Source organism: Rhipicephalus sanguineus, unplaced genomic scaffold (assembly GCF_013339695.2).
Source record: "Rhipicephalus sanguineus isolate Rsan-2018 unplaced genomic scaffold, BIME_Rsan_1.4 Seq451, whole genome shotgun sequence".
Lineage (NCBI taxonomy): Eukaryota > Metazoa > Arthropoda > Arachnida > Ixodida > Ixodidae > Rhipicephalus > Rhipicephalus sanguineus.
In genome coordinates this window covers 245,458-273,095 of record NW_023615281.1, presented here as the reverse complement: position 1 = coordinate 273,095, position 27,638 = coordinate 245,458, and the positions used below count along the sequence as shown (strand labels likewise).

At 42.2% G+C, this 27,638-nt stretch overlaps 2 protein-coding genes across 2 annotated transcripts in view; both read left to right on the top strand.

The window, feature by feature from the left end:
* LOC119377388 (basement membrane proteoglycan) overlaps nucleotides 1–26,653 on the top strand; it is a 33,559-nt gene extending 6,906 nt beyond the window's left edge. Inside the window, exons 2-14 of the mRNA XM_037646883.1 lie at nucleotides 1,124–1,237; nucleotides 1,972–2,153; nucleotides 3,373–3,522; nucleotides 5,432–5,739; nucleotides 6,405–6,624; nucleotides 7,020–7,267; nucleotides 11,095–11,272; nucleotides 15,368–15,503; nucleotides 17,166–17,391; nucleotides 19,005–19,088; nucleotides 22,544–22,644; nucleotides 22,703–22,850; nucleotides 25,272–26,653. Of these exons, the coding sequence (XP_037502811.1) occupies nucleotides 11,141–11,272; nucleotides 15,368–15,503; nucleotides 17,166–17,391; nucleotides 19,005–19,088; nucleotides 22,544–22,644; nucleotides 22,703–22,850; nucleotides 25,272–25,323 (879 nt within the window). The 5' untranslated portion in view covers nucleotides 1,124–1,237; nucleotides 1,972–2,153; nucleotides 3,373–3,522; ... (2 more) ...; nucleotides 7,020–7,267; nucleotides 11,095–11,140 and the 3' untranslated portion in view covers nucleotides 25,324–26,653. The remainder of the gene's footprint in view (nucleotides 1–1,123; nucleotides 1,238–1,971; nucleotides 2,154–3,372; nucleotides 3,523–5,431; nucleotides 5,740–6,404; nucleotides 6,625–7,019; nucleotides 7,268–11,094; nucleotides 11,273–15,367; nucleotides 15,504–17,165; nucleotides 17,392–19,004; nucleotides 19,089–22,543; nucleotides 22,645–22,702; nucleotides 22,851–25,271) is intronic.
* Nucleotides 1,192–7,902, top strand: LOC119377385 (pikachurin-like). The gene is made up of 8 exons (XM_037646880.1): nucleotides 1,192–1,237; nucleotides 1,972–2,153; nucleotides 3,396–3,522; nucleotides 5,432–5,493; nucleotides 6,365–6,594; nucleotides 6,697–6,743; nucleotides 7,020–7,267; nucleotides 7,789–7,902. Exons 1-8 carry the CDS (start codon nucleotides 1,192–1,194, stop codon nucleotides 7,900–7,902), a joined length of 1,056 nt encoding a protein of 351 aa, XP_037502808.1.
* Nucleotides 26,654–27,638: the final 985 nt, after the last annotated feature.

Genomic DNA, 27,638 nt, shown 5'->3' with positions numbered 1-27,638 from the left:
TATTTGAGTTTTGCGGACATCATGGTATTTCAATCATTATAGTTTACAATGTCCTCAAACTCTGCTTCAGCTTCCATGGTAGACAGCAGAGAGACGATGTCAGAGTAATTTGCTCTCAAGCTGGTGTGAAGGTGATTGAGGTATTTACTGAGGATGCAGAGTTGCTCGTCCGTAGCATTGTCTTACATAAGCATTGCTTCGATGTCGTCGATAAGTCACGTAAACTGCAATCTCTCGGCTTTGCGCTTGAACATTTCCATGCTTTGACTCCGTGTTGAGCTGCTAAAGGTCGGTACGATGAAGGGGTAGGTGGAGTCGTTGATGTGGTTCACTGTGCCGATGAGTTTCGGCACCAGTTATAGGAAATCAAGCCTCCCGTTGCATTCAAAAGATGGGCTTATTGAGAATAAATCATAGCCTGACTCCATGGGTAGCTGCTGTCATGCGTGATTCTGATGCACGAGAGCCTTCATCCTCTTCTTTGTCACTCTTGTTCCAACAATGGGAGGATTCAGTCTGTGAATCCAGAAATAGCAGTTAGCGCTGCCTGCTGCTGAATAGGGCGTCTTACCAGCATTTTATTTCTAGTGATTGTGTTTAGCTTGAAAATTGTGGCTGTTCGATGATACAGCACGCTTCCCACTGTTATGTGCACTGTGTGTGGGATTAAACTTGTCACATTTCTTGTGGATATGGGTTCGATTCCTGGCCATAGCAGCCACATTTTAATGGGGGTGAAATGCAAGATTACCTGTGTGCTTAAATTTAGGTGGACACTAAAGAACCACAAGTGGACAAGACCAACTCAGATTCACAATGCCTTTCCTCATGATCATATTGTCGTTTCAGCACAAAAAGTCCCAGTTTTTGCTGGAATTTTATATTTTATCATCAGAATCAAGAATGTACAGTATTAGAAAAGTATGCCTAAATCTTTGGATTTTGTATATTGACTGGTATTTCATTCAAAGACCTAAATCGAATAGTGTCTACTTAATTAGCACAATATTCATTGATTATTCAAAACTTTGAAATATTCACACACACATTCTTGTTTAGCCCCTTGAGTGTAAAATTACATTATGTTGTGCAGCACTTCATTTTCAGCTATATTATTTTACAGGTTTGCTTCCACGGTTCACTCAGGCTCCTCTTTCTTACATGAAGTTGCCAACCATTGTGAATGCCTACATGGGTTTTGAAGTCCAGATAACATTCAAACCTGAAAAGGATCACGGTAAAGACTTTTTCATCTTTAGTATGCACCACTGTGGCTGCAAATTGTTGTTAGAAGTTGAGCATTTGTTAGTCTGTATTTCTTTAAAATGTTAGCATATTTGTAAGAGCATAGTGTTATGTGTGTCAATAATTCTATTACCATGTGTAAGAATTAATTTCCGAACTTATGTGCATGTGAAAGTCTTTGTTTAAAGGAAAGCTACTTGTAATAGTTGCTTTTGTTGTTAGAAAGCTGACCAGACATTTTGCATTTGAAATGGCTGTACAATGTCTAAAGCATCATCGTGAAGAACTGCTTCTCCCCTAGCAGTGCACTGATCCGCATGCCGTATTTATATAGCATCCAACATTCTTAGTTGCACTTATTTCTGCTAGCTTCACTTCATTACGCACAACACTGCTCAGTGTCTTGCTCAATATAGAATGTAAAATATTGTGCTGCTCATGAAAAAGGTGTAAATGTATCAACCACAAGAAAAACTGATCAAAGAAATATGCTCCAACATTTTCTATTCCCATGAGATACTTCTCTGAAAACATGGTTTTATGGCTTTCCGTGGAACTTTTACACACACTCGTCATGTAATGCTGCATATTAAAATGTTGCACATTAAAAAATAACAGCAATACTTATATGCAAATTCTTAGAAAGCTTTCCTGTAAAGCCTAAAATGAAAATTTATGTGTGTGTCTAGGCATGCAGTTTTGATGGTTTATACCCATTTCCTGCAGGGCTACTTCTGTATAATGGCCAACAAGAGGATGGCAGTGGAGACTTCATATCTGTAGGTCTGACCAATGGCTATGTGGAGTTCCGCTTTGAGCTAGGCTCAGGAGTTGGATACCTGAGAAGCCACCAGCCAGTGCAGATGGACACCTGGCCACTGTTCAGATCAGCAGAGAAAAGAAGGACGGTGAGCCTCACAACATGCACCTTAGCAGTGCATGGCTAAGCTAAACTTTTTGCACTCTTTTTGTTTGATTTTGTGATGACCTTTCTTGCAGTGCAGAAACTAGCTTTTAAAAGCTTGTTGGGATGGTGATGTCTTGTGTCTTGAGGCACGAGGTGCTCGCATGCATTCTCTTCATGAAAGTGGGCTTATAATTGTGCTGCCATTTCTTAGTAGCTGGAGTAAATTATAGAGTACCATATGTACCAAGTTTATTTGTTATGCCTATACCGATAGAATTGACTGTTAGCAATTCAAAAGATTAGGGATGGGTGAATAGTAAATTTGAGGGTTCGAAGTGAATTAGAAGCGAATAGTGATATGGTCGAATAATTTCGAATCAAATAGTTTCGAATCAAAAAAGCAGAATTAATACAAACTCGAGCTAGCTTATGAATGATAATCATGTAAAAGACTGCAAGACAACAGGACAGGAGTGTGTGCACCTATGCAACACTGATTACGTCTTATCTTTTGTCCTGTTTCTGGCTTCAAAACCAGTGCATGAGTGGACAACGGACGAAGAAAGACAATCGCTGTTCTTTTTTCGTCTGTTGTCCGCTCGTGTGCTGTTTTTTAAGATGGATTACCCAATCTCAAACCTTGCTGTTTCTGGCATTTTTTTTTATGTGACGAATATTAATTAAGACAATGATGAGAATGCCCGCAACCACATATCTTCTGAAAGAAAAAAAAAGCATTTGATTTCATCCAGTCTCCATGTCACGAGCAATTCAGAGAATAGCAGGCTACCCGTGACAATGTCAACTCATCACAAGCCATAAATACTGATCACTCATGTTGAGGTCAAGTACTCACGGTTTGTTAATTGTAGTAAAACTGTACTAGTGTTGCAAGTGCTGAGTTCAGCAATGTTGAGACCAAAATTTTCTTACGTTGGTCATGTCATGTGGGATTTGAAGTTCCATGAAGCATAAAATAATATTAGGCAATGTGGAAGATAAGAGAGAATGAGGTTACCAGTGCACTGGATTTTTCAGGCCCCAGGGAGGGGTCTTTGTGAGATTAAAGAACCTGCGATAAACAAATGTCAATGTGATTCACATACATATTCGTGGTGTCACCATTACTTTAGAGCAATTCGAATGTACATAACAAATGTTCATTACATATTTGTGAGCTTACACGTGTGCATTATTTGTTTCTTCATTGCTGATTGCAGCCAAACTTACTGTTGACGATCAGTCAGAAGTTACCGGAACATCTCAGGGACGGATGATGGGGTTGGACTTGACTCAGCCTCTGTTTGTGGGGAGCGTGCCAAGCTTCGACAAAATCTCGCGTGATAATGGCTACAACATTGGCTTCGTGGGTAAGTGTGGCTTATTCTTCTTGTTTGGCAAAACTGTATTTGCGTGTCATATGCCACTTTTGAACATATACAGGTGAACCAAAATGTCTGCTACATCAAACAGTTGTCATGTGCCCTTGAAAAGCCCATGCAAAAGTACAGCACTAAACTATGAACCTATTGAACCCCCATTCACCTCCACATTGTAGAGACCATTCTGTTGAAAAAGCGCATTGCTAGACGAGGGACAAGAAGAGGGGTCGTATAACGCACTGTAAATTTGAACGAAATGAACTTTGACCAACTCACCCAATTTACCATCTTGATTGGATAGGTATCGAATGCTGCCCCACACCTCTCAAATGTGTTCTCCTAAGTTGCCTGGAGACCCTTCTCGTGTTCTCAAAAATATTCATGCCGTCAAAACAGCACTGTTTTGACAGAAGCTGTCTCTGAAGGGCTGTACAAGCCATTGACGGAAAAGTAGCAACATGCGTGCACGCCTCAAAATATTGATGGCTCTTGCAGCATACTATCTAATGCTAAATACAGCGCTGGCTTATTCTGTGGTGCCACTAAGAAAAAAAATTCCTATCACCTCGATCAGTTGTCAGTTCTCCTTAGTGGCATTTTAGCTTCAGTAAGCTTCATTGCGGCACATTCTTATACTGCAGTGAAGCATATTAATAGCAGAGAGGTATGCCATTGTGCAGTGAAACATGCTGCCTGCTGCTGTTATTGGAAAGATGGCATGCTGCTGCAAGATCGTGATAGACTATGCCTCTTGGTTCAGTATGTGCGTTCCACAAGAATGTGTGTAGAGAAAAATAAATAAGGAAGCTTTTATGCATTCAACCCAGCCTCAGAAAAACTAATTGGTAAATTATTGCTCTTCATGGCATTTAGTGTTTCCAAGATGTGTGGATTTTTCAGATAAGCTTCAGATAGGCATATCTTGTGTATCTTATGCTGATATATCCAATTATTTTATGATTCCCTTCGAGATTGATATATCCTGTTCTGATACGTAACTTCGGGGCTTTTAATTACTCATTTTGTTTGATTGATGCTATATTAACACATTTCCTGGTGCTTATTTAACGTGACTTTTCAAGTAAACTGACAGTACCCTTCAGAGTGCCCATGCGCTGTCATTTCTGGCACTTGTTTTGACATTGCAGTGAGCCATTGAGCATCATCAGTGTTGTTTGCAGGAGTATGCTATGCATCTTGGTCCCTTTGCGATCATTTCATTCTCTATCGTGCACATTTGTGCAGCCACTTCTTAAGTCTCGAGGTCATTGTATAACCTTTCCTTCTTCACTGATTACTGTAATTTTGTAAACTAGGCGATTCGCTATCAGTTTTGGCAGCCACTGGTCCTTTTGCAAACAAACACCAAATTGCAGCACGCACTTTGCAACTGGCGAGATTGACAAATTTGTGGACGTTGTGTGCATTCACCCACAAGCCAACGGCTCCCGGTGCTTTCAGAAGCAACCACTACATGGCCCTGCATGTGTGCAACCTTTCTTTCAGACCCTTCAGTAATTCAGTGTAATCAAACAGCCCTTACTTTCTGAATATGCCTTGTATTTATATGAAGTGACAGTACGTCTTTCTGAGCCAGCTATGATGTACTTAGCGGGAGAAGAATTTTTTCATCTTTTGACTCTTAGGATACTTCGGCAACACTCAAGCACATGGGCACTTTGAAAATTGTTAAACTTTGGTGCGGTAGCATGAGTCTTTCATCAATGTTTAAGTATCTGGACACTTTTGTTAATAGTAGTGGTTTGACTACCATCAAGCTAATAAATCTCTTTCAAGAAACCTGGACTTTTTGAATGTGATGAAAACATCTAGCATATGCAATTACAGTTTACATGACTCTGGCATTTTCTTCTGACCTGTGTTGTGATACACGTAGGCTGCGTGAGTGAAATCAAGTTTGGCAGCCATACCTTGGACTTGGTGAAGGACTCGGAGCAAGTGGGCACTACACCATGTGAACATGCTCCCTGAACCCATGCCTGCATGATGGCGTCTGCCAAGAGGCACCCACAGAGGCTGGCTATCGCTGCATCTGCCCACCAGGATTTTCAGGGAGAGATTGTGAGAAGGTCGGTGAGGCCTGTTACCCTGGGATCTGCGGTGAAGGTCGATGCATAAATCGACCAAATGGAGGGTTCGACTGCTACTGCCCTTTTGGACGAACGGGCCTTCGATGTGAAAAAGGTAAACCTCCATTTAACATACCTTCAAATATGATTAGACATATATGCTCACATGCTGGCAATCTTGGTTGCACTGTGAGCAAACGTGGTACTTCCTCAAGGACATCAGTGTGTGACAAATGTATTCATGTAATAAATATTTCCATAGTGAAGGTGTACTTGTGTTGGGGGTGAATTTGTTGGGAAGTCTGACTGCTCTGTTGTCACAAGCTTCTTGGCACGAATGCTTGTTTGTGATAGATGGAATGTAACATTGAAATGCATACTGAACAATGCAACCCTACAAAGATTCATTTAGATTGAATGAAGCCATAACATGCAAATGACCAAAACAGTATTAGCTGACAGCTGGTGCAATAGCAATGTTTAGTAATATTTACACAGTTAGTACATGTTTCCTACGACAGACAATTATCTTTCCTTTCCATCCTATGTGCTTTGCTCAGCTGTTCATCTGTACGTAATGCACCCATCATAATGATTAGAAAATAAATTTTCTTTTGTTTGCTTATGTTGCTTAGATGGAAAAGGGGGATGTAAAAAAGAATTGTGCCTAAACAGGTTGTGCATAGCTGTTTTGAATGTGGGTAGAGGCAGCTCTGTGCTGCAGCATAGTGTTTGTGCAGGTTCACGTGGCCATGTGTGCTGCTATCACAAATTTTTCAGAGGTGTCCATAGTGGAGCCTGCATTTGATGATGATGCCTTTGCGGCATACCCAACACCTAAGAGCTCCCAGAACAGTCTGAAGGTGCACATGAAGATCAAGCCAAACAACCTGGATGACTGCCTGCTTGTCTACTGTGCTCAGTACCTGACCAGAAAGGAGACTTTACCTCCATTGGAATCCGCATGGAAGTGTGGAATTTCGTTTTGACACGGGTTCAGGTGAGCATTCTACTCAGCACTGTGCTTGTTTTAAAGTGTCTTTATTTGTGTGTGTCTGTGCCGTGTGGGAAGGGGGGATGTCAAGGTTGGAAACCTAGTCATCAGAAAGGTGGCACAAGGTGAGGCTTCATTGCTATTGTCCTGATGGTGTGCAATAATTTTCTTTTCTCAAAAACTGTATGAGGATGCCCATCTAGGATCCTGCACCTTAGATAAAAGTGAGAGATGGCTTTGTCGCCGAATACCATACAGTGCTGCCAATCTCCTGTCAGTTGAATGTTTATTGTATTTTTCTCTTGGAAAAACACACTGTATTATCATTTCTAGGTACCTTGCTGATGAGCGTTGTTTTGTTGCTGTCCTAAGGAGTAATTTATATGTGCAAACTTTTCCAGGTCCAGCGATAATCAGGCATCCTGAAAGGCTTCGGGCAAATGAGTGGATCACTCTGTCTGCATCAAGGCGTGCTCAGAATGGTGAACTGGTGGTGAATGATGGCCATAGGGAAGTGGGACGTTCACCTGGTCACACTCAGGGAGTGAATCTCAACACCCCCATGTATGTCGGTGGTGTGGACAAGACCAAAGTCACAGTTCACCCAGATGCTGGTGTGTCACACGGCTTTGAGGGCTGCGTTGCGCATGTAAGCCTGCACACTATACTTATCATTGTAACAGTGTTTTAAGGTTGGCTGTTAATTAATATACAGTGGCATAAAATATCTAATTGTGAATAGGGCATGTGCAAGTCATTTTAATGAATTCACGAGTTGTAAATTTATACTTTACATTTTTTCAAATTAAATGTGATATCTGTTTCGGTGTGGTGTAGTTAGATTTGTAAAGGTTGTGTTTAGTTTTTCTTTTACTCATTTTTGAAAATTGTTATCAAAACATTGAGACCTAAATTCAGGTTTTCTTTCCTGAAGTCAGTAGAAATTGTATTTCTTTTATTGCAATATAATTATATGGGCACTTAATAGACCTTTGCTGTTGCCGTTGCCGTCATTTTCCGTATAAAGTCCAAATTGATAACCGCCCCGCGCATCGCTTGTTTATACCCGCAAGTGAAAGCTCACGAGCGCTGGCAATGAACGCAGCTGAAGCAGAGATGAAACGAGAGAGAGAGAGACATAACTTTATTTGTGTCCTTGTTGGGGTCAAGGGAGGCGGGGGCCGGAGACTAGCCCTGCAGAGCCCCCCTTCCTCGGGCGGCGGCCAGACCTTGGGTCTTGGCGGCGAGCCGGCCATCTCGTCGCACGGAGGGCACATGCGATAACATCACCTTTCAGAAAACATCAATCTTTCAGAGAACTCCTCGCCTGTAACATATATTCAGTGTTCTGAGAACCACGATGCTCTTTTTAGTGTTCTTGTCACCAGTGCTTTTAATTAGCGCAACAATACAAAAGTTTCCATAATTCGTGTCACTACTGCTTTAAGATTCAGCACGTCTGCATAGTACACACTGGCTTGCTTGCACACTTAAGTGGAAATAATCAACTTTTTAGCAATATATGGACTGCATACTTGTTGTTCTATAAATCAGCAAATGACAGAAATATGAATAAATGTAGAGATTTCAATGTACCAGAAAGTTAAGAGTAACCATGGTGACATGCCACCACCCATTTAAAAGGAGGTGCTTACATCAAAGTCATCATCATGACAGTGGTCAAGTGTGCTATCAATGTACAGTGAAGTACACATAATTAAATACTTGTTATTCCTTACATTTGTTGGTACTTTCGTAACTGATGAAGATGTCTGTTGGAGGAGGTTACCTGCAGGCCTAATTTCAAGTTTAAGATGTTATAAATGTTTGAATACTGATGAAGCTCTGTTATAATAGAGGTTGTGCCATCATATTTTAGATGAAGAATTCAGTGCCTCCACCACTTATGAGGAACCACTCATTCCAGTCAAGCTCGAGCAATTGCACATTGTTGATGACATACAGGGTGTCCCAGCTATCGAGCACCAAGGTTTTAAAAAAGAGGAACTCTGTTATGCAATGAAATGATAAAAACTGGGGGACGTTTAAGCTTCACCTTTAAGAGTTCAATGCGATAGCGATATCCGGCCCCATCCTCATCACACTCGGTTTCGCTTGTCGCTATGTTCACTCGCCCAGCCAGATACTAAAAAGTAAAGGTTTCCGCTCTCTTCAACAGCACTTTTATGACAGCAGTGTGCCCATGCCTGTAAGAGGATGCCCTTTGTAATGGGTGGCATGCTTTAGACCAGCAGCAATTACGTGTGTGATACTTTTTCAAAGTTGCGATGCACCCACTATGTGTTCGTAAGGGAATACGCGCAGTAATGTGTGGCCTTTGGTAATCAGTGGCCAGCTTCAAAACACCTGCTCATTATGCAATTCACATGATGCAGCGCGGGATGGCAACGTACGCTTCTACCACATTTTACTCTGATATTACATCTGGTACTGTGGCACCTGTACACAGGACGCACATGTTTGTGAAGCATGAAAGTACTTCAGTGCAGTTTCAAGAATTGGCGTGGCTCTGTGTAGAACACCTGTTTGCCACTCTGAAGGCCTGGGTTCGATTCCACCTTGGGCACATCATTTTCATTATTTGCATCCATGGCGATTTTCGGTCACGGACGATGGTGATTTCTTGCTCAGAACCAACGAAGCCGACGGCGACATCGGAATTTCTGCGACACGAGCTCTTTAACGCCATCGCATTAATACATGTTGTTCCCACTACAGTGGAGTAGCCGCGTGTAATTTTTTCATTAATGAGATTTAGTTAGTTCTAATAAATTTTGTAACGTGACAAGTACTCACCTAATTATCAAAATGTCAAGGAGGCATACAAAGCCATATTTAAGTGAGATCCAATCGTGCTGTTCTCAGCAACGTACTAATTGTATGCTAATTTTTTCTGGCTGATATAGAAAGCATGCGAAATATGAAAAAGACCATGTGACTATGCTCTCACTTACAAAAGAAAGCAGCACTTTCAAATACGCTTACCGCAAGCAACTGCTTTGACTGTTGCGTGCTGCCAGAGACAGCATTTTGTACTTTGGCAACGATACGGGAAAAGCGCCAACAGCGTGTGTCGCTATATTACAGGAATTTCTTCCCCTCGATTGTACCCACTATCATTATGCATATCTCATGGCTGACTGTTCTCGTTGATGATGCCAACGGAGGGCTGTTTGACTCGGCCTAACTTTGTAAGACCAAAGCGACTTGCTTCTTTGGCCGGGGAGTGGCAGATAGCGTGATAGCTTTTTTTTTCTTTCTGCATTCTTTCCTTACTACTGGCTACCTTGCAGTGAACATGATTGAGGGTACTGCTTCCTGACGTGTGCTGCACTTTAATCACATGATGTTTTCATATTTCATACGTTTCCTATTTCAGGCAGAAAAAATGAGCACAATTTGCACACTACTGAAAATGGTTCAGTTAGATGTCATTAAAACATGTCTCCATATGCCTCACTGACATTGTGATTATTTGGTGCACACTTGTCGCATTGAAAAATTAATTATAATCAGCTAATTAAATTTCATTGACGAAAAAAATAGTAGGGGCTACTCTAATGTACTGGGAGCAATATGTACTAAGTTTGCTTCACGTAACACCATTTTCTATTTATATTTTGGTGCTCGATAGTTTGGGCACCCTGTATACAGATGAGGAATTGCTACGTAGAGATGATGATGAGTCACTTAATTGTTGCACTCACACTACTGTATGACCTGCTCATGTGCCTTAATTCTAAGAATTTTTGAATGCCTCATTTGAAATGCCTTGTATATGTCACAGCCAGTGTAAATTATGTGCTTTTAGCTGCTGTGACCTAGCTTGACATGCTTTATTGTATCTTAACGACATAATTTAGCCGCGAATTAAAACACGCACAAAGCAAGGAACACAACGACAGAACGAGTGGCGTGAGTTGATGGAAGTGCGTCACATAAAAAAGAAAGGAGAAAGTTGTATCAGCGATACGTCTGTTACGATGTACGTATCGCAAAAGAGATTGCTTGATCACTGGTCGTCTAAGGTTGCAAAGAGACTGCGCATGTATGTTGGTTGGTTGGTTGAGAAACTTTATTTAGGTCCTGCAAGGCGTGCGTTAGCACGCAGCGGGCAACTCCCACATCGAAAAATGGGTTAGTGCCCATACCAATTCAGTTGGAAGTGCCGCTCATCCTGTCGTGTTCCTCACTTTGCGAGTGTTTTACTTCGCGGCTAAATTATGTCCTTAAGTAAATACCAACTAGGCCAGCAAACAGTCTTGTTAAAATAAATTTATTGTATCTATCAGGGTCCCCAAGTGACAGCTGGATGACTGAAAACCACTGATGTAAACTTTTATTCAAATGAAAAAGCTAGCATGCTTTCCACACTCCACTCATTATAGAACTATGTGCTATGTTTGTGACCTTGGTGGTGGTTAAAAGAGCCGTTCTGCCTTGTCCTCCTTGCAGATTGAAGTGAATGACGTCAGTGTAGACTTGATAGGTGCAGTGGTAGATGCAGCAAATGTGGATGACTGTGGTGGCAGAGCCCCTTGCGAGAAGAATCCTTGCCAGAACCATGGCATTTGCAGGGAACGAGGCCCCAAAGCAGATGACTTTGAATGTTTTTGCAAAGCAGGCTACAGTGGTGAGCAGACATTATATTTTTGTTGTTGTTGAAATGAGACATTCACAACTAGCGTTTTCTTTACCCTCACCCGCGGTTAATGGTGTTTTTCGCTGGTCGATCTGGAGCGGACTCGCATGTTTCACTGGTCGTTTCAGAGCATCTCGCTCCGTGCCAGATTGCTCTCACTTGCTCCTCCTCCTAGTCGTGGGTTCGGGCAGAAATAGGACGAGCAGCACATGCCACTTCCATCACTGTGCGAGCAACCTTCGTTGCGCTTTGCAGCGGCGACCAAGGTTGCCATGGAAACGTACAGAGCAGAAGCAGGAATAGTTTCCAGAACCAGTTTATGTGACATGTGCATGAAGAACTTCCCATGTGATCTCACGTGGAATGTTCCCGTATCCAACTGGAAGATTTGGCTTGGTGCAATCCAAGTGTTCACTCCAGGATTTTGGCAGCTGCTTCAGATCTCCCAGTGAGAAACACCAAAAGTTAAATATGTATGAAACTGGTTATGGGCAATGAAAAAAATTCGTAAACAGGGGGTGGGCGCTCGAGCCGACGTTTCGACAAGTGGACTTGTCTTCTTCAAGGCTGGAACTGATTTGTGCTGTGGAGGTTCATGTATTTCTGCTGAGGTATTTCTGCTGAATATTTTTTGCAAGTATTTCTGCTGAGGAAGGTTCATGAAGGGACAAAATTGTCATGCACCCATTTTGTAGATTTGTCCACCATGTGAGCTTCTGCATTGCCATATTTACTATTGGGGTGCTTTGAGTTGTCAGTTAATGTGTCCTTGCATTGCAATCTGCTAGATTCATGGTTAGTTCTGGCAGCCTTGGTCATATAGAGTAGCATGTGAGGGTTGATTAGCCCAATCCTAACTTCAGGTTTTCTTTGTTGCTTCATGCTACAATCAGTTGGATGTCAATTTTTCCCTTCAAGGCCAAATGTGATAAAAATTCACGCATGATGATGGTTAAGAATGAAAGAGTAGAAGATTTTGTAGCTGCACCACACACTTGTAAAAGTTCTAAGTATCTTTTCTGATGATTATTAAAAATCATCAAAATGCTGAGCAACATCAAATTGTTCACATGGCAATGTCTTGGGGCAGGAACATACAGCAGTCTACTACTCTCTGTTTTGAACAATGCTGTGCACAGCTTTGTAATCAGAGTAGCCAGAAGAGCTGTTGCTGAAAGCAGCAGTTACATGGAAAGCATCAATATAACGGATTTCATGAAAGAAAAAAATTTCTATCGATTTCTAGCATTAAGCTACAAGGGAATCAAATGTATTCTCAGAAAGGAAATTTGTCCTGGTCCGAGATACAAACCTGGGGACCGACGCCTTCCCACCTTGAAAGTGGCACATTAAAGCCATATGCAGAAAAAATGTTCAATTCCTACCGAAGCAGAACACTCACAGCATTGTCTTAAGCTTTTCTTCTCACGTGCATAGGTCGGCAAACTCACTCATGAGTCGACTCACTCGGACTTACTCAGACTCAGATCGAGCCGTGAGTCTGAGTCTGAGTGAGTCCGGGTGAGTAATAATTTGGTCAGTTTGAGTCCGAGTGAGTCCGGCTGTGAAAATTTTAATGAGTCTGAGTCCGAGTGAATCCGGTTGAGGAAATTTCGGTGAGCCTGAGTCCGAGTGAGCCCTAAGTGCAAAATTAACTTCTTGAGTGAGTCTTAGTGAGCTACACACCTTTTTGCCGACCTATGGTTCTATCTAAACAACTTCAGCATTACTATCAGCCTTATGTCGGCTCACGTTTATACTCCCGTCGACTGACACATACTTCAAAGCACTAGTGTTGATACGTCACTCAATATTTATTGATCAGAGGTGTGAGTACGGAGGGGGGGGCAGGTGACCTCACCCCCCCCCCCGCAAACTCTTTCACAGGTAGTTCTCGATGAAAATATGTTGTGTGAGTCGTCTCTTTCAATAAAAATATCCTTACTGGATTGCTACCACCGATGTCTCATGTTTGAAGGTATGAGACGAAAAGGCGCCATGTAGAGCACCATTTATGCGAGATATTGGCATTGACACCATGGTTTAAAAAGCTAATTATGCGCTAGCGGACTCATGAGTCGACTCACTCAGACTTAGATGGAGCCGTGAGTCTGAGTTTGAGTGAGTCCGAGCGAGTAATATTTTGGTGAGTTTGAGTCCGAGTGAATCGGGCTGAGAAAAAGTTTAGTGAGTCTGAGTCCGAGTGAGTCCGGCTGAGGAAAATTTTGCTGAGTCTGAGTCCGAGTGAGCTCTAAGGGCAAAATATATTTCATGAGTGAGTCTGAGTGAGCTCCACATTTTTTGCCGACCTATGCCCACGTGTACATTCCTACTGGCATGTCAGCACCATTTATGTTGGTATTCAACAGTAGAAGCTTCAGGAACAAGCTTCATCTTGTGTTGTTGCCCACTATTGAGCCTGGAATAAATGGCTGCTCTGCCTCTAATGGCTTCACTTGCCGGTCTTCAGCAACACCAAACTAATTATTTAATAACTGAACGTGATCAAGATTCCATCTCAGTTATTAAACAAAAAGTAATGTGCATAGAACACATAGAGCTGAACATTCTGACAGATTTTCCTGTCTGATTGGGTTAATTAATTGAGACTTTCAAAGGGCTCCAACCAAAAAATGGGTTTATTTCCCAACGTTTCGGAATCAGCTCGTTTCCTTCTTCAGGGGGAGTGACAGTGGAGGTGTCACTTCTCTTTCGAACCAGCTGGGGCGAAGGAGGGAAGGCGCGTCTTCTTGGTGATGAGAGTGTTGAGGGGGTTGTGGTTGCTGCGGTTGCGTGGGATTGATGGGCTGGGGGTGGCCGGGGACGGTTTAGTTCACTCACGACTTTGTTTGCATTGGTTTTGTTGCTGTGGTTAGTCCGTGAATGTATACTGACAGTAGGTTTCCCTTGCCTCGGTTCAAGTTGCCTTTGGTGTTTTGAATGAACCACGACTCCAGTAACAGCCATTTTTGTTGGTTAGTTTCTGTTTTTAGGATTTCGGTTTTTTCAAAGGCAACCTTATGGTTGGCATCTTCCGAGTGTTCTGCTAGGGGGCTCCGTTGTCTTGAGAACGTCCTGATGTTGTTTTTGTGCTGTTTAATTCTTTCGGTCAAGTTTTTTGTTTCGCCAATGTATGCGGCCTGGCAGTCGGAACATTTGATTTTTGTAGATGACGCCTTGCACTCTTTCTCTTGGTGGAAGGTCCATGGGTTTCGGTAGAAGAAGATTTATTGTGTTAGTGGGCTTGTGTGCGACCGTTATGCCTTCCCTCTTTAAGAGTCTGCTTATGGCTTCACTGGTGCTTTTCACGTAGGGGAGGGAGATTCACTTCTGGGAAGGCGGCGACGCTTGGTTTTCCATTGGAAGTACTTTTATTTTTTGCTGCTGGATTGCTTTCCGAATAAAATGGGCGGGTAGCCGTTCTTTTGGAGTTCGTTGAACACGGTGTTTCTTTCTTTCCTTCTGTCCGATTCTAACGTGCAATGTGTTTCCGTTCTTATCAAAGTGTTGACTACTGATGTTTTGTGGCTTGCAGGGTGATTTGAATTAAAGTGCAGGTAGCGGCCTGTGTGCATAGGTTTGCGGTAGGCTGAGAAACTTAGGAAATCTGCCATTCGCTTGATTAGTAAATCAAGGAGTGGAAGGGATCAGTCTTTTTCGCACTCACAAGTGAACTGAATGTCTGGTTCTATGGAGTTTAGATGGCTGAGTAATATGCACATGGATGAAAACACCACACTGACTGCTCAACACAGGGGGACACCATACAGCCAGTCAGACGAGTGTCTAAAATACAAACTCTAACTCAGTGTGGGTTGACAGTCTTCACAGTTGCACACCTTCACAAAATGCGAGGCACATAACTGCAGTGAGCCGGACTGTTTATGCAGTTGGCACCTTGATGGCAAGCAGCGCTGACATCTCCTCATATGCAGAGACCCTTTTGCTGAGCACACTAGCTAACTCTGCAAAAAACATCTTGACATCCTGTCTATGTTTACGTACTCATAAATGCAAGTTTATTTGTGAGGGCAGTAAATGGAATTGTGCATGCTCAGTGTGGTGCTTTTCCTCATCCCCCTACAGGTAGGACCTGTGAGAACCAGGACGACTTCTGTCAGAAAATTAACCCATGCCACAACAACGCAGAGTGTGTTGGACTGGCCAACTCATACAGGTGCAATTGTCCAAAAGGCTATAAGGGACCCCAACTGTGAATCAGGTGAGCAAATTGTCCGGCCACAGTGCCAAGTCAAACCACTCACAATGAATTGAAGTATCTAGTAGTTTACTGGGTCACTCCTGACCATTACTTCTAAGAATAAAAATTAAATGAAGGTTTAACTGAATAAATAGGAAAAACATTATTGTCTTCATGTATGTGCTTTTGGTGCCATGATATTCCTCTTTATTCAGTGGCTTTACTGATGAAAAAACAGTGTGAATTTGTGCTTGTCGTACGTACCCCCTCTTGTGAATGTGTCTCCTTATTTGCACACCCTATTAGTACTTCCTAGCACTTGTACAGATTAGCATCTTACGCAGATTCGTGTACTGTTTCATTGTGAAAAGCTAACACATTTAGTAGGCATTTATCAGATGTGATGCTGGCCAGCCATGTTATTGCAAAATGCAGTAGATGCAGCAGCTCCATTGTGCAATATTCTTTTCTGTTCTATTCCGATGCCAGTCACACGGAAGCATATTGAATTTCACCTGCTGTATTTGCTTAACCATGGCACTAAACAGTGGATTGTCAAATTCTGCATCATACATGCAGAGCTTCAGCAAAATTGCATCTCAGTAAGAATCCTTGCTTCATGCTTGCACAACAGTGGGCTGTAACCATTATGTCATTCTAGGCTGTCTAAAAAAGCATTACAGCATTACAATTGTGCACTTCAGTTTGGGTTTTCTCAGTAAACCGTACTGTAGAAATAAGTGACTTCAACATGAATTGTGAACTACTTTCTGACTCAATGCCAGAAATACTGTCTTGCCACAGTGCCAGGTAATTGATGCTGTTGACCGCAGACACAAACAAGTCTAGTTATGAGGCATACAAAAGTATTCAAGGGGGAATATTTCTGCTGCCATATTAAAAGACTCCATTTGATTTATATGTGTGGTGCGTGGGCTGTTTTCAATATTTTGCTTATCTTAGTAAATTTTTTAAAATTTGGAGTTGGGGTTGGGGGTTGTTGCAGTTTTGAGTTTTACTATATTTTGTTCACTGGCCACTTTTAAGATGCGGCACTTGTGCACTTGGCACACTGAGATGTAGTATTGCTGCCATTTCTTGTTTAATAATAGTCACTTATCGGTGCGTTTATTCATAGCAATACTTACCATTTTCAACATCATAATTTTTATAATGTTGAGTTGTGTTAGTGCTGATGCCAGTTCAGCTGTGAAGCCTCTGAACAGCTTTTTCTGTTTTATTTGCTGCATAACTGTAAGTGCCAACCTTACTGCACACGTTTACTTTAAAAGCTGCAATTCTTTGCCCGTATGCCATGCTTATTGGTATTGCTTCCAGTGTTTCATTAAATGTTTAAGCTGTGAATCAAGCACCATGTTTATGACTACAATGATGTGGTTGAAGGTTAGTTGTCATGTCAAACGCTTAGCATTAACATCTGTAGATAAGAGTGCTTTCAGGCACATATATTGAGATGTCCGTAACATTTCATGGTATGAACAAATGCCTACCATGGAATTATGTCGAAAATTGGGAAGCACGAGTACCTTCAATGCTGTCAGCATCATACTGGCTGATATTTTCTGTGAGAAATAAAGTGAATGTACTGTGCACAATATTAGACTTCCTGCATGCCGTTATTCATGAAAGCACCCCCCCCCCCCCAAATTTCGCAATGTGCAGAAACCACCTTCGATGAGTGTGCCAGTTTCCATGGTGATGGCTGGGTTGCACTGAGCAGGGACCGACTGACGCACGCTGCAAGCAACGTGTCCGAAGTAATCACGCTCAGCTTCTTGTCAAAGGACCATGATGGACTCCTGCTTTTCCAAGGCCAGCCACGTGGTGTCGACGCCAAGGGCCAAGACTATCTCTCATTGGCACTTAAAAATGGCTATCTTGAATTCAGGTGTGCATGTGTAGACATTATGTGGGCCCTGCCATCATAGCACCACATATAGTATAAATGAGCCAATTGTGTTTTTTAGCTGGGCAGAGTGACCAAGTTTGGAAGTTCTCATATGCTCAATCGTAATAGGTTACCTATAACTACTTTGTTTTCATTATAAGATGCACGACTACAATACTAGTGGCTAATGGAATTGGCATTGTGCTTCGACTAGTTGCGAACTGGTGACCTCCACTACTCACATAGGGGAAGGCTTCTTATTTCTTTGATGTTTCTCTCTCTCACTAATTTCTCCTGTGCATTGCACAATGTAATGGACGTTTCTCATGTATTATTTTTAGAAGCAACAGAAAAGGTTGCATGAACTGTGTAGCCACATTACTAACCGCGTAAGGTATTGTGTCAACCTGATCAATCTCAATTTCACATGGCCAGCAGTGTCACGCTTCATGTCAATTTTTTTCTGTTTATATGCGTTGCTCTTTTGTGAAGTTTGTGTTCTGAAAATTGTTAATGCCTTCAGTGCGACCCACAGTGAAAAATGCAAGAATACGGGTAGCAGAGGACTTAGGAAGCGAAAGAATGGCGAACACGAATGAATGTTAACCGATTGCCAGCATCACTATTCTTCTTCAGTGCCATGCTGCACTGTATACAGAATGGCAGGTTCTGCACCTGGTATTTGGTTATGGACTAGAAAAGAAAGTGCAGTTAAAATTTCTGTGAAAAGTGTCACTGTAAATGACATCTTTTATCTCAAGATAAAAGAAACTGAAATTTGCCATTGAAGCTATGATTTCTAAAAATTGTCAGTTTGAGCAGCAGCCAAGGAGTATGTCAACCAGGATTGCCTCCATAAGAGTGTCCACCTAAAACCGTTTGCGAATGCTTGCTTGCTTGCTCTAAAAGACCTAGAAACCACAGTTATCCTAAGAAATGTTGAACACAAACTTTGTTATTGGTACAGGAATTCAATTACTGTAATCAGCCACAACACTCCAGCATAAGAAGCATAAATGACTCTTGGTATGTGCTTCTTGTGCTTGTGTGCTCCGCCTATTTATGCTGGTTCAGTTTTTTCAAACATGACTATTAGTCCCACATCAGAAAACTCTAATTGCATTACAAGCTCCTCTTTCAAAAAATTTGTAACACTTATCTCTTTCTGTGAATGCTCATGTGTGAATCCCCTGCAACAATAACTTTTTGTAAGTAGTCTTGGCTTTATGTATTAGCACCATGTAAAACCACAGACACTTCACAGTTCCCCAGCACATATTTATGTTATACAGTACAAGATGCTCATTTAATAGAGTTACTAGCAGGAACGCTATAAAAAAAGAAGCATCATCATCTGAACCCATTGCTCTCAGCTAAACTTCGTGTTGTATATGTATATATATATATATATATATATATATATATATATATATATATATATATATATATATATATATATATATATGAAATGTGGAATAATGTATTCATGTGCAATTCTTGGGAGGCTGTTTCTCTGGTTCTGTTCACTCTTGGTTAACCTGTTTGCGGAGCACATAACTTGGACCAATGGCATCGTCTCATGTGTCTTTGTTTTTCTCTTCATTTTTTTCCAGCTATGAAATGGGAGGTGGCCCTGCTGAGATTGTGTCAGAAGAAAGAGTTGATGACGGACAGTTGCATGCAGTGGAGCTCAGAAGGTAAGATATAGTGAATTTTATCAAAATGTGGATCAAAAGAGTTCATTAAGACCACTGATCATTTTACTGATTAAAGAGAATCCTGTTTTTTGGCTGTTATCAATGAACATGTCATATTAAAACAAAAATTGTCTGTAAAATTCTCTGTCAAGTATACGCTTGGCAGGCTGGATCACATATTCATGCATCATCTACATTGCAGTTGACCATACTTTAGGTCAAGCCCTCATCTTCATGCCATGAAAAGCTAGATGAAGAATGAAAACAGCGCTAAACACGGGACGAGAAGAGGACACAAACACGGTGCTGAACTAACAACCAATGTTTATTGCAAAAACAGTGCAATATATAGGACACGGGTAACTGCGCAGAAACACGAAACATAAGCCAAAGTCACATACATGTGATAAAGGCCAAACGGCGAACATTATCAATAACCTGTCATATCAGTGGACCCCAGATATCTAATTTCACAGCCATGAAGCGAAATTGAGGGTATGCTAACACAAGAGACATCGTGCTGTTCAATGTGAAAGGCTTCGCTTATCTCGCGTTCTCGCTGGTCTTTATAGCGCCCATGACCACACACTTATCAAGAATCGGCTGACAACCACAATTTTGTTTAGCGTCTTTAGCGCTGTTTTCGTTCTTCGTCTACCATGCAGCACCAACCAGCCCAATAAAGCACTTTGTTAATGAAAAGCTATATTAACCCTGTAAGTGCCATGTGAGGGTATGCTCAGCTGTCTGCTGGCTGCTGATACAGAATATTGCAAATGAGTTCTGTGGAATCTTGCAAGCGGGTGGTTATGAATTATCCCTTTCACAACCCTTCCGCACAACTCATTTGCAAGACCTGGCCATGCCTGAGATGATTTGTGAATGGGGTACATTCATAGACAGTAGTAGTGTATCGTCTCTTTAGCCTGTGTCCCTGTGTTTCTTTGCGCTATTCCACAATGCATTCATGGACAGGTTGCTCCAGCACTGAGAAGTTAGTTAAACCAACACCTCCTCTATCTTTCTGTGCCTGGGAAAAAGAGAGGAGAGCAATGGAAACTGGCTGTCGGCATTAGTACGGCTTTTAGCTGCCATGCGCTGCCGTCAAAGTAGAATTGCCATCACGTCATTGCTCACGGAAATGCAGGCCATGGCTGCACTCGCGGCCGTTATATGGTTCAGTTTTTGGCTGTATTTGTGCTGTTTGAAGCATAATTAAAAACTTTTGTAAGTGGGAATCCTGAAGCGCTTGTTGCTCTGGGCAACCGGCCCATTTTAAAGGCCTATGTCATTCGCAGCTGTTACTTGACCGAGGCACTCGTGTGTTATCTGCTGCACCAATATGAGAGTGCATGCCAGTGACACCCGAAAAATTGTTCCATCACTGTTATGTTCGCTTGTCTGAGAGTCTGTTTTGGCTGTCTGAGAGTCGGTTGTCTGAGAGTCGCATGGGGCAGCCTGATCGGCCTTGTGCACGCATTCATTGTGACACTGTACAGCATGATTGTCGGTTGTTTCGCTGCTAGCATTTGTATGTCCATGGACTCCAATCCTTTGGGACCCAATGTTGTCAGTGTTGCACATGGCGGAGGTAACAAGGCAACGTTGCTACTAGTAGTGCATGCATTCGTTGACTGTTTGGTCGCAGCGTGGTCATGTTTAGTGTTACTTGCCATGCTTCGTTTAGTTGTCACAGTGGACTGCAAACGTGAAGGGTAGTCCGCAAAGACTGATGGTACCGCGTCCTTCTTGAGTCGCCACTTTTCTCCTTCTATTAAGTCTTTTGGTTGAAAATGGCCAAATACAAGCTCATGTAGTTTGAGGCTGTGTTAGGTGAGCAATTATCCCGCCTAATTACTGCAAGCCACCTCTCTCGTACACCAGCAGCAGCTGGTAGTTTGTGAAATGACAACCTAACAGTCTTTTTCTTTGCGTTCGATTTTCACAGTGGTACACAACAGAATGACATACTGGGGCATGGGGAGTGCGTGGTCGCAAAAGCCTGAAATAGAAAATAAAACACGAGTACTATCAAATTCGAATGCAAGTATTGCACCGGCAGCATGGCCAGACAGATTGCATGCGGAATACGTACCTGTGAAAGCCTGCAAAAAGGATGAGTGCAATCAAACTCTGATGCAAACACCAACTCATGAGCTTTGTAATATGCACGGCCGTTCAACACTAGCTTCCCTTATTCGACTCACACAGCACCGCCATGCCGCAGCCAGAGTTCTTCAATCATATGAGTTGCGAAAATCCCCATAGGCCCCGTGTATCAAAATCTGGACACCCCATTGACTGAAATCCTGGGGTTGTGCTAATTGTCACGTCATCTGTTGACCAAAAAATGAACTAATAAACCGTTGCGACAATGCCAGTGCTGCATGCGGCATTGAGTAGCTTGCGAGAAGCGCAGGCAGGGGCCGGCGCCACGGCGCTCTAGTGTTTTGTATCGCTGCTCCCAGATGGTGCGGCAATCTGCAGGCTCCCGCAGAATCGGCCACGGGCGTGTCCGGGTTTCGGAACACAGTTTTGCAACTGGTATGATTGAAGAACTCTATCGGCAGCGGCGAGTGGCGGTGGAGTCGGCGCTCGATGACCCCATGGAGCGTTCACCCAGGAACTGAAAAAAATGAGGAGGTGCTGGTTAAACTAAACTTTTGGCAGACGCTTTTGGCAGAGTGAGGTGCTCTGCCAAAAGATCTTGCCACTCTCATCGGCCCACTCAAGGCTGGTGAAGAGGGGAATCAACAAAGTCACAATCCACAATTCACTGTATAGATTGTGCCTACATGAGATCAAAATGGCCTTTGAACGCCAATTGCAATGGCTGTTGCAAGCAGGTTATTCGAGGTGCCTCCTGGTAGCTGTAGTAGAGGACAGGCTAAATGAAGCACATAAAAAAAAAAAGGCCCGAAAAAACTGAAATCAACAAATCGAAGCTGGCTGTCATTCCATATATGTGCATGGGGTGTCCCATAGATTGAAGGAGGCGGCAGGCAGGTCAGGCATTTTGGTTATTTTCTCGGCTCCAGCCAAGCTGAACGCCTTATACAGAAAGGTCAACTGGGCTGACCCTCGGTTGACCTTTCAATGTTTCTGGGAAATCATTGTATTGTGGGCATTTACTAGGCACTTCATTATCTGTACATGATCATCATCACATGGGGTTCTTCATCACTTGTGGGAACTCGTCTTGCACGTGATCTGCATCCTGACCATGATTAGTTCAGGGCCTAATGAAGTTTAGAGTAGCTGTTGTTTCACAGTATTAATGAGCAGTGATATAAAAAAAATGCTGGTTGACGACGAGTGGAAGGACCTCGGTAATGAGAAGCAACATATTGTGATGGCATATGCACATTTAGGCCAGTACGACGGACATCTTGACCCTGCGTTATGGTGCCTTCAACCAAGTGTGGCTTCTTATCTGTTACACTGTCTCATTGCAGAACTGGAAAACGGGGCACGTTGAAGATCGATAATAAAGAAGTACATGGGGAATCTCTAGGTCTCCTTGTGATGCTGAACACAAAGGGTGACATCTTTATTGGTGAGTTCTTTCCTCGTGACAGGGGGACTTGTCAAATCAACAGGCTCTTTCCTCACAGGAGGTGCCCCTGAACCAAGAGAAATGACTGCAGAACGATACCATAAGGGCTTCACTGGCTCCATAATGAATGTGCAAATCCAGGATTCTGGTGTCCTGAACCTCTACGATGACTCAATCAGCTCAGCGAATGCTGACCAATGTGAAGAGTAAGATTTAATCTTATATTTATTACATGTTTGCTAACTCATAGCTCTGGAATACCAATACGAAGTCAACATTATTGTGTGTGGTTGGTTAGCAAAAAAAAAATTAAGTATACTGTTGCAGTTTGAAAATCTAGGCTCTGAATGCAGGAATGATTGTGAATTAGAGCATTATAAGTACATCTGAAAAGTACGCTAGTTGTGCCTGTTAAAAATATATGTTATGTCATGATTTTGCATTGATTACAATCATCTGGCCTGAATTGTGAAAAATGACACTTGCCCACGAATTGATGACATTCTTGCTTGTCTTGACGGTGCCAAATACTTTGACCAGTGGACCTTCTGTCCGGCTATCGACAAATTTCTTTGGATGAGCAAGACCAAGAAAAGACTGTGTTCTTCATTCCCAAGTGCCTATAACAATGCAAGGTTGTGCTGTTTGGTCTATGGTACTCTCCACACACCTAAGTTCTGCCATGGCTGTAATTACACGCGATCCTGGAGAACTCCTACAGCAGGATTTACATATGCCTAGTAATATTGTGGGTATAATGTTCACTATGAACAATATGCATAGCTGTCTTTCCCGTGACCTAACGATGATACTGGCAGTTAAACAAGGCAGAATTATACAATTCTGACACTTCAGGACATTTTTCTTGAATCCTAAGCAATATACAGGGTGTTTCAGCTAAAAAACACCAATAAAAAGACATATGTAGGTGATATGCAGCTCGAATTGGTGCAGTATTATTCTGAGCCATATAGAGCACGTCAGGATATTTTTTCCAATCCTCCAAGCTTGCTAATTAACAAAGATTGCCTAATGAACTTTTTAAATAGCACCTCTAGTGAAAAATCTTCAGTGCGAAAGTTGTAGCTCTTGTTGAGAAACGTCAGATTTTTTAATCTATGCTAGGATAACCCCCCTGCTTAATTCTTTGCCAGTCTTTCTTTAAAGCGTGCGAATTTTAAAAAGTACCACGTGATTGCCGTCTAACGCGTGGTGCTTTTAGTGCCTTCAAATGTGAGTTGAATTAATTATCAAAACCTGCTCCACGCACAGAGGTCGATTGAACGGGCTGTCGGTGACTGTGGCATGGACGTTAAGCCAAGAAAGAGGCGTAGTGTTTTCAGAAAAGAAATTACTAAATGAAAAAGCGGCCGCCACGTGCAAATGCCTTGTACGAGACCTTAGGCAGCGTATGGTGCAGCGTAGGCATTTTTTTCCTTTCCTTTCGCACCAATGAAGGAACACATTGGAAGGAGCGAGGGTGACAGCGTGATGAAGGAGCGAGATAAAAAATTCACTCACACGTGGCGGTTGCTTTTTCGTCGAAGGCTTTTCTTTCTTTCTTTCTATGTTTTTTTTTTTTTGAGACAGTTCGTTCCTGCCATCACTTAACGTCCATCGCAGTAACCGATAGCCTGTTCAATCGACCTCCATGCAGAGCAGCCTTTGATAATTCATTCAACTTACAATTGAGGGCACTAAAAGCACCACACGTTAAGTGGCAGTCACGTGGTATTTTTTAAAATTCGTGCATTTTAAAGGCTGGAAAATATTAAGCAGGGGAATTATCTTAGCACAGATTAAAAATTTCAATGTTTCTGAACGAGCGCTGCAACTTCAGTAGTGAAGATTTTTCACTAGAGCTACTAATTAAAAAGTTAATTAAGCAACCTGTGTTAATTACCAAGCTTGGCGGACTGGAAAAAATATCCTGACGTACTCTATATAGCTCAGAACAGCACTGTGTCAATTCGAGACGCGTAGCACCTATGTTTGTTTTTTTAATACTTGATGCCTTTTAGCAGAAACACCCTGTATGTACCGAAAAGAAGGTTGTCATGAATAGAGACATAAAAAGTGTGTTGCCCATGCAACTCACTGGCTCCTCTCAGCTGGGCCCTGTCCATCACTTTTTCTTTATTCTTCTTGCACTCATGGTATGCTTTCAAAATAAGCACCTGACAGAGGTTTCTGGGAGTGGCGACAGGAAAAGCGAGGCATGTTACCAACCTCCGTTTCCCTATTTAATATTAGGATATGTCTAGACGGGTGTGGCACCTTTTGTTTGTGAATAGCTTGTGATTATTAACAATAGCTTGGTGGCCGGAGCCTGCTCAGTGGCCATCGTGACTGCTATAATGTTACCGCTGGTATCACATAAAGATCAAAAGCCACCATGGAGAGCAAGCTGCTTATGCAAGGTTGCAGGTTTCCTGCTGCATGCAGTGGAGAAAATATTTTGCTTGTGTGTTCCCGAGGCAGCAATGCTTATAGATTAAAAATGTTTTCTAGTTATGTTGCAGTGCCCCTTTGATTGGAAATTCATTTTATCACAGAAGGTATTTTTTAGTATACTTGAAAATTCAGGATCTGCGGTTTAAAGTGTGAAATGTACTCCTTCTTTTCAGGCATGTGGGAAGTGGAGACTACTTCATGCACTTTGGGACAAGCAACAAGTGACCTTCTGCAAAGCAGCTATTTTCCCAGCCTTTCCATTAGCACTATTTTTTTCTCAGTCATCACACTAGAGCAAGACTGCTTTATTCAGTCAAGGGAAAAGAAAGCCCATTTTTCCTGGCCTAGAAACTAGGCATCATTTAGTGATGTCTTTTATTTTGCTTGCTTGATTTTTGCACGTGTGTTTTCTTCTTACCAAGGAGCCATTTTTGCAAAGGCAGTCTATTTTCTTATCATGTCATTCACTCTAGTCTCCTGTATTTATCAGTGCCACTTTGTTTTGGAGCAAGCAGCATTGTGTGTGTGATCATCCTTGTGTCCTGAAGTGGATGATAGTGCGCTGCAAGATCCAAGAAGAAAGGTTCCATTCTGAGAGCAGCCTTGGAATCTGTGCTTCATCTATGCATTTCAGTGTTAGCGCACATGGAGTGTGTTTAGTTCACTCATCACAGAATCATTGCTTCTTCATTTTGTGTCACAGAACCTTCTTTTTCTGCAAGATAAGCACACAGCCAGTGTATCAACATTCTCGTTTGGCAGCAATACGACTCCCTGTTATTACGTAAACTGGCATGTGGGCTCAAGGGCATTTGCAGCCATGTCTCAAACTTTTCAGCAGCATGGTGTGACCACAATTTGCTTTTGTGCATAGCAGTTGTGCCAAATTTTTGTTTGCATGAAGGCATTTCCAAACCGGTGAATTCCTTCTTCAGCCTCATCCTTTAACACTTCTTTGCTTCATTCTCTTACTTACAAGATGAAAGAAAAACAATCGTAGCTTTGTGTATGACACCAGCACGTGACCCGGTTCAGAGCAAGTGCCAACGTGGGTACAGTCAGAATGTATAAAATGGCTTATTTATGATGACATACTTTTCTACTTTTTTTATGCAAGCCTGCAGTATGTAGTATGCGTGGATAGAATGCAATCAATCAAAGGCAGCAAATGTCTTGTCTTGGTTCGTGACACACAATTTAAGTGTAAGCTAATTTCACCACTAAATTGTACCATTCAGCTGCAGTCAAGGTTCTCATTTTCTGTCTGTCTTTTGAATGGTCAGTGTCACTTGTTTTTATTTAGTATGGGATTGAGTATTCTGATATGACAAGTGATTCAGGTAAAATATTACTATGAGTGTGTACATATTCAGGGTGTTGACTGCAGCTTTGGTGGTGCGGCCACTGCCATTTACAACTATCAAATTTTGTTCTTTTTTTGTTTCAATGTGCTACGCTGCTTATTTCTAGGTGTCAGCAGCAGCTGCACTTACTTTGTTGCGCCTAGTTTCACTGCTCCGAAATTGCAATAAAGCTGATGTTTGTTAATGTTTGAGTTGGTGCAGTGTCAATCACAAACCCCGTCCTGTGCACATGTTCACCATCGTGAAATGTCATGCACATGACAAGAAGTTCACTCGTGCCATACTCTTTGGGGAATTTTACTGTTGAAACAGTTGCAACCTCTACACTTCGTTTGCTGTAGTCATTTTCAAATCATGGTTGAGCCACCTCATCATTCCCAGCCGCACACTTACCATAAGGTGAAGAAAAAATCCACGCAAAATTTCCTTTGGTAGCTTTCTATAAGTGATGTGCAAGTGTAGAGTTTTGTTGCTGGTTGCAGCTGTCACTAGAATGCTGTTTTTGGGTGGCATCAGTAGGGCATCTTTCATCTTCCTTCCAGCATTTATCGGCATCTGGAACGGCCACCTCAGAAGGCGCATTACACGACCATTAAATTCTTGATAAATATAAATTTCATTGATGTGTACAATCCTCCGTGTCCGCTCTACATCTCCTTCAGAGCGCTGTTATTCCTCTACCAGGAAATTCAACAAAGCCTTCATCGAAATTGTTCTCTTTGAACATTTGTTTTGTATCGCAGGTGCAACACATTCATGCGGTTCAGATATATTCATATTCTGCAAACCTGGTTGTGTAGCTTAGTAATTAAGACACTCGCCTTCAGAGCACGGGGGCCTGGGTTCAAACCCAGCCAAGCCATGAAAATTCATTGTTTTACAGCAAAAGCTGTTATGTGATCACAACAACAGCCAATTGTGGTGGCATAGTTGTCCGGCGCCACCGGTGTCCGTAACCACTATTGCACACAAGGAGAAAAAAATATCTGGAATCGAGCGGGATTTTAGCACAGGCCCTCTGCATGGCAGTCAAGTATTCTACCACAGAGCCACGTCGTTGCTTGGAACTCCTTAGAAAAAAAAGACTAGGGAAGGGTGAATAGTAAACTTGAGGTTCGAAGCGAATCCGAAGTGAATAGCGATTTGGTCGAATAATTTCGAATCGAATAGTTCGAA

Excerpts from the sequence above, each read along its gene's own strand:
- LOC119377385 (XM_037646880.1), top strand. The coding sequence starts at position 1,192 with ATGGGTTTTGAAGTCCAGATAACATTCAAACCTGAAAAGGATCACG. Across the intron at positions 3,523-5,431 it reads CTACAACATTGGCTTCGTGG|GCTGCGTGAGTGAAATCAAG; the intron begins GTAAGTGTGGCT and ends TGATACACGTAG. Across the intron at positions 5,494-6,364 it reads TGGTGAAGGACTCGGAGCAA|GTTCACGTGGCCATGTGTGC; the intron begins GTGGGCACTACA and ends GTGTTTGTGCAG.